General features: G+C 41.1%; 2 protein-coding genes across 4 annotated transcripts in view; one reads left to right on the top strand and one right to left on the bottom strand.

Annotated features, from left to right (window-relative positions):
- Positions 1–23,949, bottom strand: part of USP33 (ubiquitin specific peptidase 33) — a 185,595-nt gene that overhangs the window by 160,216 nt on the left and 1,430 nt on the right. For all 3 annotated transcript variants that reach the window (XM_085882453.1, XM_085882452.1, XM_085882454.1), the window contains exons 2-3: positions 12,566–12,651; positions 3,541–3,594 (exon numbers count right to left, since the gene is read on the bottom strand). In XM_085882453.1, coding sequence (XP_085738579.1) covers positions 3,541–3,594; positions 12,566–12,640 — 129 coding nt within the window. In that variant the 5' untranslated portion in view covers positions 12,641–12,651. The remainder of the gene's footprint in view (positions 1–3,540; positions 3,595–12,565; positions 12,652–23,949) is intronic.
- Positions 23,292–23,949, top strand: part of MIGA1 (mitoguardin 1) — an 83,802-nt gene continuing 83,144 nt past the window's right edge. The window contains exon 1 of the mRNA XM_085882455.1: positions 23,292–23,547. The gene's annotated coding sequence lies outside the window, so the exon portion shown is untranslated. The remainder of the gene's footprint in view (positions 23,548–23,949) is intronic.

Here is a 23,949-nt window from a genome sequence, read left to right as displayed (position 1 = left end):
AGGTTGTAGTTGTACTCAGAGTTTGATGTCTGGAACTTAAAATGTGTCCATGCATAAGGAGGAGAGAGAGAGAGAGGAGAGAGGAGAGAGGAGAGAGGGAGAGGACAATGGTATATATATATATATATATATATATATATATATATATATATATATATATATATATATATATATATATATATATATATATATATATATTGTTGCGGTATTCGCGCCCGCCGGCGTGCTGACGGCCACGTAACTCGAATCGCGGCACGTCGCCCACCGGACGGACAATCCAGTCGTGATCCTCTCGGACTAACGCCGGGAACCAGTCACGGGTGGACCTTTCGGTCTCACCGCGATCGAGCCAATCAGCCCCCGCGTGGGATAGGGTTGCTCGCCAAATTCGACCTACCTAAGTACCCACACGGAGGGTAGACCGGGCGATCGCACCTCGCCGCAGGTCGACTTCGGACACGGGCCACTTAAGCGACCCGTTCCGTACTATCGGGATAACCGAGCGGTGTTATTCGTCGACCTCGACGGTTCGATTAATTATCGGGCGTATTCAGCCCACTACCAACCCTTTACGTGAAGCAAGATGAGGATTCAAAGAAAGAAATGACGAAGCGAAGCGGGAAACAGTTCAACACAAAGCACATTTATTCGCGACGAACGGAAAGCACACATATTCAATTCCACCAAAAGCACACAGAAAAGAAAAACACAATTCAATTTACACAAAAAGCAAATGCGACAATGCAGATCTAATACCGATTACGCGAGCACACGGCAACACTTATACAATTTTACTTCACAGACGGCGCCGACAACACATACCCAAAACCAAGGAAAGAATACCCTCAAGGATGAGGCGGGCCTGAGGCCGAGACTGGGTCGGGCCTACCCGTCTGGTGATGAGACGCGGAGCGGCGATGGTGCCTCAACTCCGCGGGCCTCGCGGGCAGTGTCTGGTAGGGGGTGGGAAAGGGGCCCCCTTGGTCGCACTATCTCAGCGCGGGGGGAAACAGGAGGGGGTTGCTGATGCTCGGGGTATAGAGGATTTTTATTGTCCCGCGACGAGCGTCTCCACCTCGGCCAGGTCGCGCTGTCGGCCTCCCTGGGGTGCAGCTCCCTGCACGACGCGAGCACCCCCTCGTCTGCCCTCGCCGCCTCTCCACAGCTCCGTCCCCTCCGTTCCGACTCCAACGCACACGACGACCAGCTCCTTCTTGCCAACTCCACCGCCCGCGAAGTCTTGACTCTCTGTTCCCTCTCGACTCTCCTACTCTACTACTCTCTGGACTGACGAACACGGTCGCTTTTTATCAGCCCCGTGGCTTCGCCCTCTCATCTTTGACCCTCTTCCTTCGACCTTTCACCTCGCTCCCCATTGGCCCGAGAAAAAGTGGGCGTGAATGCTTTTTGATCCATAAATTTGCATATATCGATCGCCCTCCAAGGCCCTGGGGCGGGGCCAATTCGCCCCTCGCTCACCGATTGGACGGCAAAAAGTGGGCGTGTGTCGTTTTTGATCCGTTTTTGAAGCACAAAATCCGTGATTTTGTACACGCTGTTCGGCGCGCGCCCTGCACGAGTCCAACACCGGTACCCACAGGCGGCGCAAGAACGGTGGCGATGCGACGGTTGCGAGGTGTGACGTGAAGGTCGTGGCGGTTGTGGTGAAGCGGTGGTTGGTGGTGGTAACAATGGCGGTTGGTCCAAATTAAAGATAGTAAAAGAAAAACGGCTATCCTGAAGAGTCGCAGCACGCATAAATGACATGTATTCCCACTAGACAACGGGTTTGGGCCTAACTACACATGTACTTACCGAGATACCTCACCTAAGGGACCTGAATGGTGGTTTGCGAATTTGGTAACCACAACAATATATATATATATATATATATAAATATAAATATATATATATATATATATATATATATATATATATATATATATATATATATATATATATATATATACATATATATACAGTAGACTAATCGTAAGTCGTCACCATCGGGACCGAGAAAAAAGTGACGACTTAGACGTGTGACGACTTACGCGTATGCGAACATTCATGATGACTGTGGGGTGAAGGATGAAGTCGCGCATGGCCTGGACACGTACGTGTGAGAGGGCGCAACAATCTCTAAGCCGGCTATTGTACCAAAAGGGAAACAATCCTCGGTGCATCGGTGAGGGTTCATTGGTGAGTTGGAAAGTGATCAAGCAAAGATGGAATTCATGAATCAGTTTATCAAAAGTAAAGATAATGAACAACTGTATGACAACTCATATACCATTGGTGATAGTATATCACCATCGACAAATGTGGAATGAATTGCTGTTGGAATTCATTCATTGGAATGAATGTGGAATGAGTTTTCATATGGAATGAAAACTCATATACAATCGATAAATTACATGACACACAGACATCGTGGTGATGACTACCACTCAATGCCTATGTGTAAGTGAGTGCGGTGATGTACAAAACAAGCCAATATAAAACCATGATCGGACTTCAACACGAAGCTTGATCGATCCTTTACTCCTTCGCCAGACTGCATTGCGCAGCCTGCCTACCTCTTCAGATGCATCTGGGACGGCATGCTGACTGAGCTGAACGCAGCGCAGTTATAAATAGCCTATCACTGGCGGTGTAAACCAATGAGCGCGCATCACGATTCCATTAAATCTGGCTTCTCACGAGGCAGCAGTTCCTTGTGACGAGTTAGGCGTGGTAATTTACTTGTTTCCATTACGCGGGAACGGACAACATCTGACGACTTAGAGATGACGACTGACAGACTTCATTCAAAGGGATTTAATATTAGATAATTTTGGGACTTTTTGACGCTGCCGACTTAGGTGAAGTGACGAGTTACACGCTGCCGACTTACGCGTCGTCTACTGTATATATATATATATATATATATATATATATATATATATATATATATATATATATATATATATATATATATATATATATATGTCATTGTGCAGGTCATTCCAGTTGCCTGGTACGAGTCTGGCGAGTCGCCTCAATATGCCCTTCACGATGTGACCTGAGTTGGCCGTCCTGGGTGAGATTACAGGCCTTTTCACTTCCAATGCCATACCTGTGGGACCGTCGAATCAGCCAAGCGCTCCGCTAATTGGTACCGTACACCGAGCCTCGAATTAGGCTGAACGAAGCCAATAAGCGCACAGTAGAGCCTTGATAAACGGTGCTCGCAGCTGTTGCCAATTCACCCTCAACGGGCTTTCGTCAATTACGAATGAAAGACCACTACGACCCAAATTCATCCCGAGACAAGATATATTTAAGAAAAGCAGCAATAATGGTCACAGTGAGGGGAGTGGTAATAAGGTAGTCATAAATGTAAAATGTCACTCAAATTGAAAAATTAATGTGTGTGGGGTAATAAAGTGTCATTTGATGAGAGCTCTGATAAAATGTATTGCAGGGATCCTGAAAACATCCAGGATAATACACATAAGGATTAGAAACAATGAGTGCAAAGACAAATTTTGAAGAACATACCTGAAGGCAAGCCCAGAGGTTTGGTCCACCAGCACTGCACGACTGGCATGTACCCTATGAAATGCACAGTCAAAAACAGGTCGGTAAAAATTGATTTTGTATTTATGGTAAAGGTCCATCCACATACAATACAAAGGAATAATTAAAAAGTGTTTCCATTTTCAAAAGTTTCAACACCAAAAACATGACTGATTCTACACATTTACCTTTCTTTCCCTTCCTTCACTGACATACCTTCTCTCAACATCCTTTTTCTCCCTCCTTCCTGAACCTACACACTCAGATTTCACTTCTTTATATTTATACTCATGCCTCTTCCCCTGGCTGTGTGTGCATAACATTCCAATGGCAAAAACAAGGTTATCTTGAAAATCTTGAAAATGCACGTTTATGCATATTGTTTGCAAATAATTATTGTAGTATTATACTCATGCTATTAATGCACATTGTTTGTAAATAATTTATCCAACAAGATTTCTAATAATGCATGGGGCTTTACCACAATGACCCATTAATATAATAATACCATTCCTTTTATGCCATGAAGGCTCATAGGGCTGCCGAGACGGTGTCATTGGCAAGGACTACGGTCCTGGTCAGGTCACCACTCTGACGTAGGTTATTACCCCAGTACACTGATACTCATTTCGCCGACCTCGGAAGGATGACAGGCTGAATCGACCCCATCTGGTGTTCTTCCAACCGTTGACAGGGGCTCAAAATCAGGACATTAAGGTCCCAAGCCAGCCACCTTAACAACCAAGCCAACACCAGGCTACAGTGACCCATTAGTCAAATTAAATTACACTTCAAAAGCCTTTATAGGTATGTGGAAGATGCTGGAGAAGATAAGAAAGAGGAGGTGGTACAAAGTTCATAGAGTTCATAAAATATCGAAAACAAAGTAAAATATTGCAAAAATCCTTTCACAATAACAATGCATGAAATAATCTGTGAACCTGTTGCTACAATTACCCAGGCAAGAGCAACAAAGTAGTAAGATCATAATAACTACATTAACTACAATTAAGTATCGCTAACATGTGGTGTACAATTTTTGTAGTTACTGTAGTCGACAGTTGACTTCAATAAGAATACGTTAACTATAGTATCATACGACAGTTTACTGTATATATATATATATATATATATATATATATATATATATATATATATATATATATATATATATATATATATATATATATATATATATATATATATATATATATTTTGGCTTGTTCGTTTGTTTGTTTGTGGTTCGACTTGTATGCACTCCTAAACCAGTGGACAGAATGAGTTGAAAATTGGTGGTACTGTGGGTGTCTGGGTAAGTTTTACGTGGTAATAAAATACTGTAATGAGGTGAAGTAACACTACAGTGGGTAGTACTGTAGTTAACTAAAGTAGAACTGAAATTACACTTTAAAAGCCTTTATAGGTATGTGGAAGATGCTGGAGAAGATAAGAAAGAGGAGGTGGTACAAAGTTCATAGAGTTCATAAAATATCGAAAACAAAGTAAAATATTGCAAAAATCCTTTCACAATAACAATGCATGAAATAATCTGTGAACCTGTTGCTACAATTACCCAGGCAAGAGCAACAAAGTAGTAAGATCATAATAACTACATTAACTACAATTAAGTATCGCTAACATGTGGTGTACAATTTTTGTAGTTACTGTAGTCGACAGTTGACTTCAATAAGAATACGTTAACTATAGTATCATACGACAGTTTACTGTATATATATATATATATATATATATATATATATATATATATATATATATATATATATATATATATATATATATATATATATATATATATATATATATATATATATATATATATATATATATTTTGGCTTGTTCGTTTGTTTGTTTGTGGTTCGACTTGTATGCACTCCTAAACCAGTGGACAGAATGAGTTGAAAATTGGTGGTACTGTGGGTGTCTGGGTAAGTTTTACGTGGTAATAAAATACTGTAATGAGGTGAAGTAACACTACAGTGGGTAGTACTGTAGTTAACTAAAGTAGAACTGAAATTACACTTTAAAAGCCTTTATAGGTATGTGGAATATACTGGAGAAGATAAGAAAGAGGAGAGGGTACATGCCAGTCCTGCAGTGCGAGTTAACTAAAGTATAACCGCAGTGGTACTGTAGTGATCTCTCGTTGCATGACAGTGAGCAGAAGTAAAGTAAGTTGCCATTTTACATAGAATATACTGTTGCGAATTCGCGCCCGCCGGCGTGCGAACGGCCACGTAACTCGAATCGCGGCACGTCGCCCACCGGACGGACAATTCTGTCGTGATCCTCGCGGACCAACGCCGGGAGCTAGTCACGGGTGGGCCTTTCGACCTCACCACAATCGTGCCAATTGGCCACCCGCGTAGGATAGGGTTGTTCGCCAAACTCGACCTACCTAAGTACCCACGCGGATGGTTAACTGGGCGATCGTACCTCGCCACAGGTCGACTCCGGACACGAGCCGCTTGGGCGGCCCGTTCCGTACTATCGGGATAACCGAGCGGTGTTATCGTCGACCTGGACAGTTCAGATTAATTACCGGGATGTTGAACCCACTATGAACCCCTTACGTTTATGCAAGATGGAAATTCAAACAAAGGAAAGGACGCAGCGAAACGGGGCACAAGTTCACACAAGCACGTTTAATTGCACACGCAGACCAGCACGGAAGGCACGTATACAGTCACAATCATCATGTACAATAAAGCAAAAGCAAGTCAAGAAATGGCACGTATACACAATCACAGGCAAAAGAGATGTCCCGACTAAACCCGACACACGGCAACACTTAACCAGTTTTACTTCAATGACAGGCGCCACTCACAGTCATTTACACGAACCCAAAGGAAAAGAGAAAGTTGCGACTTCCCCGCACGCGTCGTCCAGCGTCGCGTCCTTGACCTCGAATCCGAGCCTTCCCCGATGTGGTCTGCGACTCGCACCTCGCGCCGGCACGTGTAGCCGCTCCGCGCCACGAACGGGGCTTCCAGCACTATCTCAGCGCGGATTATGGGGGAGGAGAAATTGTTGACGCTCGGGCTCGAAGGGGAGAATGGTGGATGCTCCGTCCCGCCGACGCAGTCTCGGGACCGCGGGCTGATCGTTCCGGCACCTGGCAGAAGGCTCGCCCTCTCCCAATGTAGACGGCGACAAGGCCCAGGACGAGGATGCGCCGACTCGACTCCCTCCAGCTGGACTCGTAGGAAAACTCTGAAGAACTCATAGACGAACGAACCACCAACAGCAACAACCACTCCTCACCCGCCCGCGTACGTCCCTTTTATACCCCAGGTATGCAAATATTCGGATCAAAATGACCTCGGGGTGGAGCCACGCTCGCCCATTGGTCGGAGGAAAAGGGGGCGTGATCCTCCCCTCATCCTAAAATTTGCATAGACGGACTGAGACGGCATTCACCTACACGCGCCCGGAGGCGGGGCCAAGCCGCCTCGCGCTTGCCCATTGGACGGAGGAGAAGTGGGCATGAGAATTCCTGATCCACGGATTGATGCGTTCGGCCTCCACTGCCAAACGGCTCCAGGAACACGACGTTTGGTGTTGACTGGTGGTGTATGGGAATGGCCGTAGAAGCGATGATGTGGGATGAAGTTGTGAAGGTAAAGGCGAAGGTGGTGGTGTTTGCGAAGGGTTGTAGAAGCGATTATGTGGTAGCGTAGGTGGTGGAGGTGGCGTCGTTGTAGTGTGGTTGGCGCTGTGGTGGGGATGGCATGGTTGTTGAGATGCTGTTTGTTTGAAATAAAAGATAGAACAGAAAAATGGCTAACTCAAAGCGTCGCAGCCCGGATGGATCACATAAATTCCCTCTATACAACGGGTTTGGGCTAACTACACATGGACCTATCGAGATATCTTAACTGAGGACTCTTTATGGTGTAATGCGAATTTCCACAACCGTAACAATACTATCGTAGAAAAGAAGTTCAACTACATTCTTTCCAATTTACCAGTGTAGAGCTAGTGGCATGCAATTATACTGTGGTACAACTATCATACAACTACAAAATGTACTGCAGTAATACTATAACATTTAAACTGTAGTACTTTATAGTACTGTATAGTTACTATAGTACTGCCATTAGAATGATCTTGCCTGGGTTAAGTAGCAAAGAGAACATGGGACTCATTAATTGCCTTCAAGAAATACTGCTTACCAGAAAACATACTTTTGGAATTTGAACACGATGGTTTTACTATTACGAACACAACAGCACAAATGTTCCAACTTTACTCAGCTCGGGACCATATAAATATTTTGCACGCGGTTGTTAAAATTCTGTGTTGTGTTGGGGAATCGAGGTTGTGTTACTATTCTTTGCTCACTCACTCTAAATAGAGCATCAGTTCTGCCAAAGCAGTTTCTATGCAAAGGTCGCAATCCTGGCTGGGATGCCACTCCGATGTGAGATAGTCGACTAAGGGTGCAGGAATTTGGCCACGGTGCCAATGATAGCTCGCCTACTCTTCATGAAGGAATCTGTGGAGTCTGTAATGTCCCCCAACTAATCCGAGCAGATGGAGCACGCAGTTTAATATCCATTCCCGGGACGGCACAGGCATTGTTGCAATTGCTCTACGTGCAAGACACCAGCAAAACACCACCGGATCCAGGTGAAAATCTAGGCTAGGCAACTAAAATGTGAGTGCACATACCTCTAGGCCAGTGATCTTCACTATTTTAGAGAGGGGCCACTTATGCCAAAAATACATCAGTGTGAGAGCCGCCACACCACCTGCAGGACTCCGTAATGGCTATTATTAGGCCCTACCCCCATGTACGCGTCTTCGTTGTGGTTACTGGGCTGCAAACATCATTATTTGTACACTGCCATCTACTGATGTAGTGATGTTACTTTTATGCTTCACGTTCGAACACTCATTTGAAACCAGCGGGTCAATTTGATCGCATTTATGGCAGATTATGATGTAGTGTTTTCACATTTGTGTATTATCGGCTACACGTCAGGGGCCGCACTTCAGGCCACCAGGGGCCGCCAGTGGCTCACGGGCCGTGCAATGAAGAACTGAGCTCTCGACTATCATGCCAGTCCCCTTTGCTCACTGGGGTAATTATTGCATCTATAATTTATTTTCTGTTCAAACTATAAAAATTGACGAAAAAAAAAAAAAGTATGAACCAGCACTTTATGAAATAACAAGTGAAACAAAAGAAAAAAGTAAGTCACCAAATAAGAACTTAAAAATTACCATCAACCTTAAGCTAAAGGCCAAATAATTTTTTTAAACAATTCTTTCTTTTAAAACCATTTTGCATGAGAAAAATAAAATACTTACACACTTCTCAACAAGAGTAAATCAGTTTACTATTGCTTCATCATCAAATCATCCTGGTTAACTAATCATATGATGGAATGCAATGGGTGAAACACTTCAGCAGCATCATGTAGATGTCAAACCTTCAAGACCTTAGGGCTTACATAGATAAATATTTAAAAAAATATTTTAACCACTCAAAACAGCACAAAGTATTTCAATTATTTAATCACGTTGAACAGAAAGTAAGAATTTTCACAGTTTATATAATCTTCACACTCCACCACTTTCATTTATCTAGAATTCTCCACAGTCTGTGTGGGTGAAAACAGTGTACATTGTCCCAATTAGAGTATAACTACAGTGGTACTGTAGCGATCTGTCCCATTGTTGTTGTTGTTGTTGTTGTTGTTGTTGTTGTTGTTGTTGTTGTTGTTGTTGTTGTTCCGGTCAGTTCTGCTTGAACAGGTCCGCAGCACGGAGAGAGCCGATCGATCTCCAAGGAACGACACAGAGATGCCTCACATCTGTGATGTGCTCTTGTCTAAGTGGAGCCAGGACCGTGCAGTCTTCCATCATGTGTTTTGTTTTGTGTGGGGCAGCCTGGCAGAGGTTGCAGGTGTCGTCAGTGGTGATGTCAAGTCTCTGTTTGTAGTGTACGAGCTGTGGGTGGTGTCCACAGCAGAGATGTGCAAAGTGAAAACGATCAGACCTCGAGAGTAGTTGGTCTGTCATGGATGGGTGGGGGTTTATTGCCTAGGACACTGTTTGGGCCTAGTTACCTCTGCCACCGAAGGTGGATGGAGATCATGTTTTCACCCTTGTTTGTCTGCTTGTTTGTTTGTTGCTTGCAAAATCGAAGATTTTTCAAGTACATTGGTCAGTCGATTGTGTTCTTCTGTCTGTCTGTTGGTTTGTCTGTTTATTGCCTGCAGGTCACAATTTTAAACTGATCATCATGATACTTTGCCTAGTTGTAGAGGGAGTCTCAACTGAGAAGCCTATTGATTTTGAGATCAAAGGTCATCGTGAGGTCAAATTTCTAAAATCGTAAGTTTTCATCCGATTGACTTGAAATTTGAACAATATTTGCTTAAGGCATCACTGGATTGGGAAACCAAGTATTTTTGAGGTCAAAAAGTCAAAGGTCAACTCAAGGTCAAACTTCTAAAATCATCAATTTTCATCCGATTGACCTGAGCTTTGATTTAGATTGTCAATTTTCATGTTAAAGAAATGGACAATTTCATGCATCCATGGCAACCTCTGGAGAAGGGGGTGGATTTTGCAAGTATCGTGCTCTGCACGACGTCTTTTTCTTGTTTGTTTGTTATCTTGCCAAAACGAAGTTTTGCAAGATATGTTAGTCAGCTTGTATGTTTTTTTATTTTTATTTTTTTGTCTGTAATCACGTATAAAAAATTCTGCAGAGCACAGTTATCATCCGAAATTTTTGTAACTTCGCATATCAGAGGCCTATAGAGGTCCCTTTCAGTGCACAAAATTTTGAAGGTCAAGGTCACTTTGGCGCAAATCAGGGGAGTCGACGAAACCCTTATTTTTTGAGTAATTTTGATCGGATCGTCTTCAAACTTCATGAGAATATAGTTCATGGTCTGGCGCTCAGCTGATTAATTTTTGGTGGCGATTGGCCTTGACCTTCATATGTTTTTGTTTTTTTTTGGTCTGTAATCACGTATAAATCACTCTGCAGAGCACAGTTATCATTGGAAATTTTTGTAACTTCGCACATCAGAGGCCTATAGGAGGTCCCTTTCAGCGCATAAAATTTTGAAGGTCAAGGTCAAAGGTCAAGGTCACTTTGTCGCAAATCAGGGGAGTTGACGAAACCCTTATTTTTTGAGTAATTTTGATCGGATCGTCTTCAAACTTCATGAGAATATAGTTCATGGTCTGGCGCTCAGCTGATTCATTTTTGATGGCGATTGGCCTTGACCTTCATGGTTAGCGCCTGAGGTCAAACATATTTGACCCCAAGGTCAAATTTTCAAGTTTTAGGAACCATATCGTGTAGTACCTCAAATTGAACACCTCGATGAGTGCTTTCTAGATATGTCAAGCTTGAGACATTATGACGTCATTTGGTGACGTTATGAGGCAAAAGCATATTTTTCATGGTTACTCTGCAGAACGATTCTTATCGGAATCTCTCGTAGGCAGATATTCCTCAAGGAGTCGCTCCTGGTGGATAGCAGCTCTGTTCACCTCAGTGTGACCTTAAAGAAGTCACACGTGGTCACCTTTTGGCAAGATACGGGTCACCCTGCGGGTGACATTGGTTTTTTGTTTATCTGTTTGTCTGCTTTTGTGCAGGATATCTCAAAAAATTGTGGATGGATTCAGATGAAATTTGGTGGCCAGGTCGGGTGTGTGACAAGGACGAAGTGAGTCAATTTTGGTGAAGATCCAAATCCAGAAACAATAATTATTTAATTTATAAAAGTGTTTCCTCACCATTGAGAGATAGGGCCAAAAACGATATAGAGCATGAGATTTTAAAACATGTATTGGGCCCGATATGTTCTCATGGGATCAAGCATTGTGTGGCCTTCTAAGTTTGTCGATTGTGTTTATGGTGATGTGGGTGTGGATGTGTTTTTTGTTGTCTCCATTGTTCATTGTGGGGAAATTTTGGAGGATGTCACTGTAGTGTCTTTGTGGTATCCTTTTAATGTGTCGAGGGTCTTGCCACATGTAGTGGCAAGCATGATTCGGGTTGGCATTTGCTGTTGCAAGGAACTGTGTGTGCACCTCTCACGTCCAAGTTGTCTTTGATTTTTTGCAGTTTTACCTCTGTGTGTCGGTGCTCGATGGGTTTTGTTAATGTGCAATCTGTGATGATGCGAAGGGCTTTGTTTTGTATGGTCTGTATGTTGAGACTTGAGACGTGTGTTTGATCGGCTGGAGGCCCAAGATGAGCTTGGCGTAGTTAATGACTGATCGAATATATTGTTTGAATATTAGTAATGTTTCTTTGTGGTGTCCGAAGTGTGTTCAGCCTGGGTGTGCATGTTTTTTTATGCTTGTTGTTGTGATAATAAAGTGCCATACTGTAATTGGCGGCAACGGTAATTGGGCGGATGTGGCAGCACTGTATATGAAGGTCAATGGCTGGTGTTGACACGTATACCACGTACTCCGTGGAAAGTCATGCTGGAACAGTAATGGTATGTTATATACTATATTAGGAATAATGTACTCTGAGGAATGTAATTGGTATTAGAGTATGGAGTTTAACTTCGTTATTATGTGATGCGTATGTGGTATTTGCCTTCAGTATTATGTGTACAAGTTATTGTATTTTGTTATTCTTACCCTATGTATATTTATGTTGTTGTAGATATGCGTATGGGTTTTGTGAGAATAAAGCCGATCGAAAAGGTCTATTGTTGATTACTACAACACTTGTGATGTGATCTGAGAATGACATGGATGTGTTAAAAGTGATGCTGAGCATTTTTGTTTGATGTATGGGATCGGGATGTTGTTGTATTGTAGTGAACAGAAGTGAAGTGTGATGCCATTTAACATGGAGTATTCTACACTGTAGTAAAAAGGAAGTTTAACTACCGATCATTTTTCGCAACTTAACGGTGTAAAACTAGTGGCATACAATTGTACTGTAGTGCAACTATAATACAACTACAAAATGGCCCACACACGTGCTATGTACCTTTGATTTCTTCAGCAACTGCTCTTTCGTAACTTCACCAACAGAGCTCATATGAGGACATTTTGATTCTCTCATGTTTGTCGAAGCTTAAAGCAGGAAAGGGAATGAGACAAAAAAATAGTAGGGAACCTATATTATTATACGATACAAACACTCACAACTCTTCCTCTTCACATTCTTGTACATCATGAATAAATAGAAAACCTTAAAATGTCTGAAGGACAGAAACAAACGCAGAGTCAACCAACTGGTAGAATGAGTAAACAGCAATAGAAAAACAGGATTGTAAGAAGGTTTGCAGCACATAAACAAGATAACACATATCTCAATCATGTGATAAGGTTAGCCCCGGCAATGAAAATATAATACCGATGCAATTTTTACATTATTCAAGAGGCCAATAGTTGATTAAGCACAACCAAAGCCTCATGAAAGGTCTCATAAAAAACAAAAAAATCTGCAAATGAAAAAGGAAAAGAGTAAGTGATTTTTCAAGGGTGCAAGGTCAGAGGTAAACTATCAAAAGGACTAGATCTAAGATAAAGGGTTAAATGTGATTGGAGGGAGGGATTACTTTACATTTTTTTCTGATACAAGATCGAGCTTTATCGAAGAGCAAGGTAAAACAGGGCAAAAAAAGGCAACGAATTGAGAGAGAAGCAATGGAGTAACAGTTGGACACATCAAGCAATGGAAGAAACGAACAGGAAAAGAAGAAAGTTTGAGAATATGGAAAGAAAAATACCAACCTGCATTTGTTTTATGCCTATTACTTGAACCTGGGTACCCCGAGCACAGATGAAAAAAAAATCTTGTGGATCGGCAAAACCATTTTCGATTATATACGTACAGTGCCTAAAAAAATCTACACCCCCTTTCAAAATTTTCACCATTTGTTGCATTGTAGCCTGGAATTAAAGTTGCATTAAATCAGACTTTTTCCACCTTTATTTACACATTGTAACCCACAACTTCGAAGTGAAAAACAAATTCTACAAATTTCAGAAAATTAATTAAAAATACAAAACTAGAATATCTTGTTTGGAGAAGTGTCCACCCCCTGGGTTAATACTTGGTGCAAACACCTTTGACAGAAATTACAGCTGTGAGTCTGTTGGGGTTGGTCTCTACAACTTTGCACACCTTGATTGGTCAATATTTGCCCATTCTTCTGTACAAAACTGATCAAGCTCAGTAAAGTTGAATGGGGAGCATTGATGGACAGCAATATTCAAGTCATGCCACAGAATTTTTATTGGATTTAGGTCCAAGGCTCTGACTGGGCCACTCAAGGACATTTATCTTTTGTTCCTAAGCCACTCTAGTGTGGCTTTGGCTGTATGCTTCGGGTTGTCATGCTGAAAGGTGAACTACCGTCCCAATTTCAGCTTTCTTGCAGAGGGCAGCAGGTTTTCCTCAAGGATTTTTCTGTGTTTTGCTCCATCCATTTTCCCTTCTCTCCTGACAAGTACTCCAGTCCCTGCTGATTATAAACATCCCCATAACATGAAGTCATGTTCTGCCACCACCATGCTTCACAGTAGGGATGATGTTCTTTGGGAAATGTGCTGTGTTGGGTTTGCACCAAATGTAACGTTTTGCATTTTGGCCAAAAAGCTACATCTTAGTTTCATCAGATCACAAACCTTTTTTCCATGTGGCTTCAGAAATCTCCGTAGTGGTGTTTTTGCATTCCTCAAACGGGACTCAAGGTGGGCCTTTTTGAGTAAAAGCTTCCTTCTTGCCAGCAACCATACATGCCAGACTTATGGAGTGCTTGGGATATTGTTGGCACATGCACACACTGACCAGTCTTTGCCATAAAGGCCTATATGTCTTTCAAACTTTCCATAGGCCTCTTGGTGGCCTCTCTGATCAGCCTCCTCCTTGCTTGGTCATCAACGATGGAGGGATGACCTGGTCTAGGCAGGGTCTTGGTCGTACAATACGCCTGCCACTTCTTAATGATCGTCCTGACTGTGCTCCAAGAGATATTGAACACTTTTGAAATATTTTTAAACCCATCCCCTGATCTGTGCCTTTCCAAAACTTTATCCCGGAGATCTTTTGAAAGCTCCTTGGTGTCCATGGTCGAGTCTTTGCTGTAAAATGCACTACCCAGCAGAGGAAACCTACAGGAACAGCTGATTTTATTCTGAAATAATCAGAATCACTACATTTTAACACAGGTGAAGGCCAATTAACTTGTGTGATTTTGAAGGTGATTGGTTACACTTGAGCTAATTAACCTCCGCCATCGAAGATGGACCGAGGTTACTGTTTTCACCCCTGACTGTTTGTTTGTCTGTTTGTTTGTGAACAGTATTATGGAAAAACTCTTGGACGGATTTCGACGAAACTTGGTGGGGGGATTAGGTATGGGCCACGGATCATGCCATTAGATTTTGGACTTGGTCCAAAGTCCAATATGGCCGCTATGGCGGCCATTTTGAAAAATATTTGAATTTTTGTTTTTGCATTCCTACATGTTTTAAGTGATTTCCAACCAAAAATAAATAAATTTGTTCGAGAAAAAAAAAAAACATTTTGCAACTTTTTTTCGAAAAAATTTCGATTTTATTTGAAAAAATTTGAATTTTGTTTTTGCATTTCTACATGTTTTAAGTGATTTCCAACCCCCCCCCCCCCCAAAATTTGTTAGAGAAAAAAAACCCAGAAATTTTGCAACTTTTTTTTCAAGAAAAATTCGATTTTTTTTCTTTTGGCATTTCTACATGTGCGTCGATCTAGTTTAATTTATTCAATCGTGGTTCAGTAGAGTCTGATCCGTTTTGACCTACAATGAATAGGATATCATGTTCACTTAAGTGACCCAGCAGTATTGGCGGCGGAGGTTTTGCACTCTACCGAGTGCTCCCCCTCTAGTTTACAATTGTTTTACAAGTGGGGTGGACACTTATCCAACCAAGATATTCTAGTTTTGTATTTTTAATTAATTTTCTGAAATTTGTAGAATTTGTTTTTTAATTGGAAGTTGTGGGCTACGATGTGTAATTAAAGGTTGAAAAAGTCTGAATTGATGCAATTTAAATCCAGGCTTTCATGCAACAAGGCATCAAAAGGTGAAAATTTTGAAAGGGGGTGTCGACTTTCTATAGGCATTGTCAGGTTCAGACACACACAGCCAAAACATATGATACGAAAGATGTATAATTGGTGTAAAACAGCTGAGTGATGCCTCGACCTGCCAAACCATTCTCATCCCCACTCCTTCACACCCAACATTGTAAGGGGATGTTTTAGCATCTGGGGCTTGAGGCAACAAAAGGGACACCCAGACGGAGAACAGACATTTTTGGTGGGCATGCAGTCGATTGTGCATGTTTGAGCACCCTGTGGTGCATTTTTTTCTGGACATTGGCAACAAGAGCAGACAATCCGAACCGAGTTGATGATCGTTATTAAAACACAAGTGGACTCAAATAAAGCCGAATCCTGTTGATTCCCTCCCGTTTCTCAGTTTTTGCAAGTGAAACCTTAAATCTCCAATCGAATACAAGTTGAAAAACTGTTAGGTCGAGTTAATGTGGTGCAGATGTAGCAAAGGCTTAATAGATTAAATGGGCTCCTCCTGTGTACAAGTTACTTGTGAATGTATTTAATATGTATAACTAGATGCTTAAACCATGGTGAGCAAGTGAAGTGTTTCCAAACGTCTAACATGTTTAATAATTGGCAATCCTGGTGGATGGTTACATATTGCGTACTCGTCTATAAATTGTGGACACATGCCACAGTCTGGGCATTTATGGACATCAGTGTAAACGAGAAAGGCACTCGGTAGAGCGCATACTTCCACCAGGTTGAACAGGTTACGTTTTCGATCCCACTGATAGACCGAATCTAGATCCGGACCGGAAAAGATATCTAAATGGCTTGTTCCTGTTACCTAACCAACTCATCCACCAAGATTTGTCAAAATCCGTCCATAACTTTGTGGAATATCATTCCACATTACATATTTCCACATGTTGATCAAAAACATGTTATATTAGTGCAAGTTTCAAAACACTGGGTAGTTTTGAAAGGGAGTAGCTTACTGGTTGATGATATGGTTTTTGGCAACATCTCTCACTGGTGATGAATCACTTTTTTTTTTTTAAAAATCAATATGTTCTTGTATCCAGATCCAGATTCAGATCTTCACCAAAATTGAATCAATTCTTCCTCATCTCACACCCAACCTGTCCACCAAGTTCTGTCTGAAGCCGTACGTAACTCTTTGAGACATCGTGCTAAATATCGTTTTGGCCACATCTCAATGGTAAAGAATCACTTAAATTCTTGTATCCAGATCCGTATTCGGATCTTCACCAAAATCGAATCAATTCGTCCTCGTCGCACACCCAACCCGCCCACCAAATTTCATCCGAATCAGTGTCCAACTTTTTGAGATATCCTACACAAAAACAAAACAAAGCAAAACTAGAGGGGGAGCACTCAGTATTGTGCAAAACCTCCACCGCCAATAGTGCTGGGTCACTTAAATGAACCTGATGTCCTATTCATTGTAGGTCAAAACGGATCAGACTCTACTGAACCACGATTGAATAAACTAAACTAGATCGACGCGCATGTAGAAATGCCAAAAGACATTTTTTTGAAAAAAAAAGTTGCAAAATTTGTTTGTTTTCTCTCTAACATTTTTTTTAGGTTCTAAATCACTTAAAACATGGAGAAATGCAAAAAAAAAAAATTAAAATATTTTTCAAATAAAATCGAAATTTTTTTGAAAAAAGTTGCAAAATTTTCTGTTTTTTTTTTCTCTAACAAATTTATTTATTTTTGGTTGGAAATCACCGAAAACATGTAGAAATGCAAAAACAAAAATTCAAATATTTTTTTCAAAATGGCCACCATATTGGACTTTGGTCCAGGTCCAAAATCTAATGGCATGATCCTTGGACCATACCTAATCCCCCCACCAAGTTTCGGCAAAATCCGTCCAGGAGTTTTTCCGTCATACTGTTCACAAACAAACAAACAAACAAGCAAGCAGTCATAGACTGGTACTTATGAAATCGTCAACTTGACCTCTGACCTTGTCTAATAAAAGCTGTCTCTGGAGAAGGCAGCGACGCAAACCAGAAGTTTCTCCGATGATTCTGTACCAAACCATCAAAAATCGAATGTTTTGGATGTTTGACCTCACTGTGACCTTGAACTTTGACCGATTTTGACCAAAATCTAATGAGGGCGAGCCATCACCCTCCTGAATCACGTGGTGTAATTTGACATTGGAAGCTTCTTCCGTTCTCGAGTTATCTGTACCAAACCATCAAAAATCGAATATTTGACCTCACTGTGACCTTGACCTTTGACCGATTTTGACCAAAATCAAATCAGCACTAGCCATCACCCTCCTGAATCACGTGGTGTAATTTGACATTGGTCGCTTCTTCCGTTCTCGAGTTATCGTGCCTACAAACAAACAAACAAACAAGCAGTCATAGACTTGTACTTACGAAATCGTCAACTTGACCTCTGACCTTGTCTAATAAAAGCTGTCTCTCGAGAAGGTAGCGACGCAAACCAGAAGTTTCTACGATGATTCTGTATCAAACCATCAAAAATCGTAACGTTGACCGAAGCAAAAATCTCCATTTCTCCACGCAATTACATTATACCTTAACGTAACTCAACGATGCGTCTGCTCAAGCGCACTGCATCATGAGACGACCTGTGACGCGTCGAGTGAAATATTTTTTATACAATCTTAAAACTTCTCCAAAACATCCGATTTTACCAGAATTTCGACAACCGAGTTTTAAGCGTCTGAAGCGATCGCAAAAACCGAAGACAAAATTAAAATCAAAGTTAAAACGAACTCGTAACGTCGAGCGAAGCAAAAATACTCCATTTCTCCACATGAATTTACGGAATTATGTTTGACCTCACTGTGACCTTGATCTTTGACCGATTTTGACCAAAATCTAATCAGCACTAGCCATCACCCTCCTGAATCACGTGGTGCAATTTGACATTGGTAGCTTCTTCCGTTCTCGAGTTATCGTGCCTACAAACAAACAAACAAACAAACAAACTAGAATGGGTACTCGGTAGAGCGCATACCTTCGCATTCTGCGAAAGGTTATGTTTTGGTCGCTGTGTATTTATTTATTTGTGAATATGTGTGTTTGTTTGTTATTCGCATAACTCAGAAAGTGTTAAAACGAATTGCATGAAATTTGGTGGGATGATTCGCGATTATCCAAGGACGATTTGATTAGATTTTGAGAGCGATCGGGTCAAAGGTCAAGGTCAAGGTCACGAAAAGGTCAAAAACACACTTTTGAGCATAACTTCCTTCATGATAGAGCTATTGACATGCAACCACCGCCATATTGTTGCATGACGAAATACCTTTTGGGTGCCTCGTGTCGGATTTGACGTGACGTCATCGGAAGTGCGTAAAAATGACGTCACAAGATGATGTAAATTTTCAATTTCGACCACATCAGTTTTGATCATACAGTTTTGTAGAACTTACCTTAAGGACGTCACACACCAAATTTGACGTCGATCGGACTGACCGTTATGACGTCATTGACGTTTGAACATGACGTTTTTCAATTGTGGCTAAAATGTCCTGATATTTTACATTCAAATATCTATGTAATTTATAAAGGAAAGTCTCCCAAATCCAGGTATTAGGATCAGTACCAAAATATCTGTTTATTGATATACAGGTTTTGCCAATTAACACTGTAGTCAACGTCAAGGTCACATACAAGGTCAAAATATACTTGTAGGCATAACTTCAGATCTAATAGAGCTATTGACATGAAACCAACGTTAAAACGTTCAGTGAACTAAGAGCTTTCAGAATGGTTGTCCCTGATTGGACGTGACGTCACCGGAAGGGCGTCAAAAGATGACGTCATTTTTGAACTTTTTAATTTTTCAGTCTTTATCATTCCATTTTATTGGACTGCCCTCAAGGAGGTCACACACCAAATTTGACATCAATCGGACTGACGGTTGTGACGTCATGGACGTTTTAAAGTGACATTTTTCAAACGTGCCCGGAAAAAAAGTTGCGGCGGCGAAGGTATGCGCTCTACCGAGTGCCCATTCTAGTTACCTTTGTATTAAGTTGTCCATAACGCATCTCAATACAAATATGCATTTCGTGACACCCATGACCTTTGACCCACAACCGCTACCTAGTGTGACAATAGTACTACACCTTGTGTCATTTCAGAAGATGGGGAATTGAACACTGAACAATTTGGAGTTAATTTGATGTAAATCAGAAACATATTAACCATTTTCATCATGAAAAAAACGATGTTGACCTTTTTGTGACCTTGACCTTTGATCCGATCGCTCCCAAAATCTAATGGATTTGTCCTTTCATGATGCCAAACAAATCCAAAACAATTAAAGCCTCAATGCGTTTTGTTTTTTTGCGTTAAGTTGGCCACAACGCTTTCCGATATAAATGTGAATTTGTATGACCCCCTTGACCTTTGACCCCCAACCGCTGCCTTGGGTGACAAAAGTACTATACCATGTGTCATATTAGAGGATGGGGAATTTAATTTTGAACATTTTGGAGTTAATTTGCTGTAAATCAAAACAAAATTGACACTTTAATCGCGAAAAAACGATTTTGACCTTTTTGTGACCTTGACCTTAACCTTTGATCCGATCGCTCACAAAATCTTATCGATTTCTCCTCTAGTGATGCCAAACACATCCACAAAATTTCATGACAATCTGCGAAGTGGTTTTTGTGTAATGTTGTCCACAACGCTTCCCAATAAAAAACTCCATTTTGGTGACCCCCTTGACCTTTGACTTCCACAGACTAACTAGGGTTGCAAACACTATAGCATACGCTATATCAGTGGATCGGGATTTGAATACTGAACATTTTGGACTTAATTTGATGTAAGTCGGAACAAAATTGACACTTTAATCGCAAAAAAACGATTTTGACCTTTTTATGACCATGACCTTTGATCCGATCGCTCCCAAAATCTAATCGATTTGTCCTCTCATGATGTCAAACAAGTCCACAAAATTTCATGACAATCTGCCAAGTGGTTTTTGCGTAATGTTGTCCATGACGCTGCCCAATGAAAAATGCTTTGTGGTGACCCCCTTGACCTTTGACCTCCAACCGCTAACTCGGGTTACAACAACACCATATAATATGTTATATTTGAGGATAGGGCATTGAATACTGATCATTTTGGCATTAATTTGATGTAAATTGGAATAAAATTGACTGTGTTATCGCGAAAATAAAAATGTTTGACCTTTTTGTGACCTTGACCTTGACCTTTGATCCGATCGCTCCAAAAATCTACTCGATTTGTCTTTTCATGACAATAAACCTTCCCACACAATTTCAAGCTAATCCGCTGTAAAGTTTTTGTATAAAGTGATCCAAAACATTGTTAATACCATTTTTGGTGACCCCCTTGACCTTTGACCCCCAACCGCTACCTAGGCTAATTACGCCACACTTTCATGTGGCATAGCCTAGAATGTAGAATTGAGTAATGAACATTTTGGTGCTGGTTTTATCTCGTTCGGATAAAAATTGACCGCGTTATGACGAAAAAACGATTCTGACCTTTTCGTGACCTTGACCTTTAATCCGATTGTTCCCAAAAGCTTCACCTGGCGTCCTTTAGTAACTGCACATCATCTCTGAAAATTTCATGCAAATCGGTCCAGCAGTTTTTGCGCAATGTTGTCCGCACACATATTTACCAATAAATAAATACACAGGGGTCAATACAATACCTTCGTCAAACGAAGTTTGCGAAGGTAACAAACAAACAAACAAACAAACAGAAACGGAAGGCATCAAGATACTTACGAAATCTTTAGATTTCGTAAGTAACAAGCAGTCATAGACTGGTACTTACGAAATCGTCAACTTGACCTCTGACCTTGTCTAATAAAAGCTGTCTCTCGAGAAGGTAGCGACTCAAACCAGAAGTTTCTACGATGATTCTGCACCAAACCATCAAAAATCGAATGTTTTGGATGTTTGACCTCACTGTGACCTTGACCTTTGACCGATTTTGACCAAAATCTAATCAGTACTAGCCATCACCCTCCTGAATCACGTGGTGTAATTTGACATTGGTAGCTTCTTCCGTTCTCGAGTTATCGTGCCTACAAACAAACAAACAAACAAACAAACAAACAAACAGAAACGGAAGTCATCAATATACTTACGAAATCTTTAGATTTCGTAAGTAACAAATAAAAAAAAAACAATGTCACCCACGGGATGACCCGTATCTTGCCAAAAGGTGACCACGTGTGACTTCTTTAAGGTCAGTCACACTGAGGTGAACAGAGCTGCTATCCACCAGGAGCAACTCCTTGAGGAATATCTGCCTCCGAAAGATTCCGATGAGAATCGTTCTACAGAGTAACCATGAAAAATATGTGTTTGCCTCATAACGTCACCAAATGACGTCATAATGTCTCAAGCTTGACATATCTCGAAAGCACTCAGAGGTGTTCAATTTGAGGTACTACACGATATGGTTCCTAAAACTTGAAAATTTGACCTTGGGGTCAAATATGTTTGACCTCAGGCACTAACCATGAAGGTCAAGGGCAATTGCCACCAAAAATTAATCAGCTAAACACCAGACCATGAACTATATTCCCATGAAGTTTGAAGACGATCCGATCAAAATTACTCAAAAAATAAGGGTTTCGTAGACTCGCCTGATTTGCGACAAAGTGACCTTGACCTTTGACCTTCAAAATTTTATGCGCTGAAAGGGACCTCTATAGGCCTCTGATATGCGAAGTTACAAAAATTTCCAATGATAACTGTGCTCTGCAGAATTTTTTATACGTGATTACAGACAAACAAACAAACAAACAAAAAAACAAAAAAACATACAAGCTGACTAACATATCTTGCAAAAACTTCGTTTTGGCAAGATAACAAACAAACAAACAAACAAAGGTCATCAATATACTTACGAAATCTTTAGATTTCGTAAGTAACAAACAAGCAGTCATAGACTGGTACTTAAGAAATCGTCAACTTGACCTCTGACCTTGTCTAATAAAAGCTGTCTCTCGAGAAGGTAGCGACGCAAACCAGAAGTTTCTCCGATGATTCTGTACCAAACCATCAAAAATCGAATGTTTTGGATGTTTGACCTTACTGTGACCTTGACCTTTGACCGATTTTGACCAAAATCTAATCAGCACTAGCCATCAGCCTCCTGAATCACGTGGTGTAATTTGACATTGGTAGCTTCTTCCGTTCTCGAGTTATCTGGACCAAACCATCAAAAATCGAATATTTGACCTCATCGTGACCTTGACCTTTGACCGATTTTGACCAAAATCTAATCAGCACTAGCCATCACCCTCCTGAATCACGAGGTGTAATTTGACATTGGTAGCTTCTTCCGTTCTCGAGTTATCGTGCCTACAAACAAAGAAACAAACAAACAAACAAACTAACAAACAGAAACGGAAGTCATCAATCTACTTACGAAATCTTTAGATTTCGTAAGTAACAAAGAAACTAACAAACAGAAACCGAAGGCATCAATATACTTACGAAATCTTTAGATTTCGTAAGTAACAAACAGAAACGGAAGTCATCAATATACTTACGAAATCCAAAGATTTCGTAAGTAACAAACAGACAGGGGTGAAATTAACAAACAAGGGTGAAAACATCACTTCCATTTCCCTTCGGTGGTGGAGGTAAATAATGAAAATGTTTGTTTCGCCATTAATGTGTTTTTTGACCCTGCACTACCCAGCTCCTTAGTGATCAATCTGGTACCATTTTCAACCATGTGCGACTTGAGGCTTGGGAGTTTCTGCAAAACTGACGGGACAGACACTGAACGTTAGATTGAAGCATGGCATTGTGGTGCTGGTCGCAACCAAATCCAAGAAGAATGGGACAGAAATGAATTCAGCTTTCGAGTGGAAATGCTGAGTTGTGGCCGGTATGAAAATGTTTAATTAATCCATTTAATGTGTGTTGAGAAAGGTCCTAAATTACCTTCTGTTGTGTTATCCTTACAGCTGACAAAACCGTCCTGCTTTTAAATATACGTATTATTATTTATTTCGTTTGCAGCCTGTGGCTGCATCATTGTTGTGCCACCGATGCAGTGCCCCCTGTTCCCAGTCAGTTGGTACTCATTTTGCAGACCTCGGAAGGATGACAGGCTGGGCCAATCCCACCCTGGTGTTATTTAACGGCTTGACAAGGGCTCCAACTCAAGAACTGAAGATCTTAAGACAGCCACCTTAACCGTTAAGGATAAGCCAACACCAGGCTTTATTTAACACTTACAAGCAGACATTACCTAAACATGCTTTTGGGAGACAGACATACAGGAGAT

The sequence above is a fragment of the Eptatretus burgeri genome, chromosome 5, assembly GCF_056783735.1.
Source record: "Eptatretus burgeri isolate ZD-2024b chromosome 5, Ebu_testis_v1, whole genome shotgun sequence".
Lineage (NCBI taxonomy): Eukaryota > Metazoa > Chordata > Myxini > Myxiniformes > Myxinidae > Eptatretus > Eptatretus burgeri.
The sequence above is the reverse complement of the archived record's forward strand: the minus strand, read 5'-3'. Positions and strand labels throughout refer to the sequence as shown.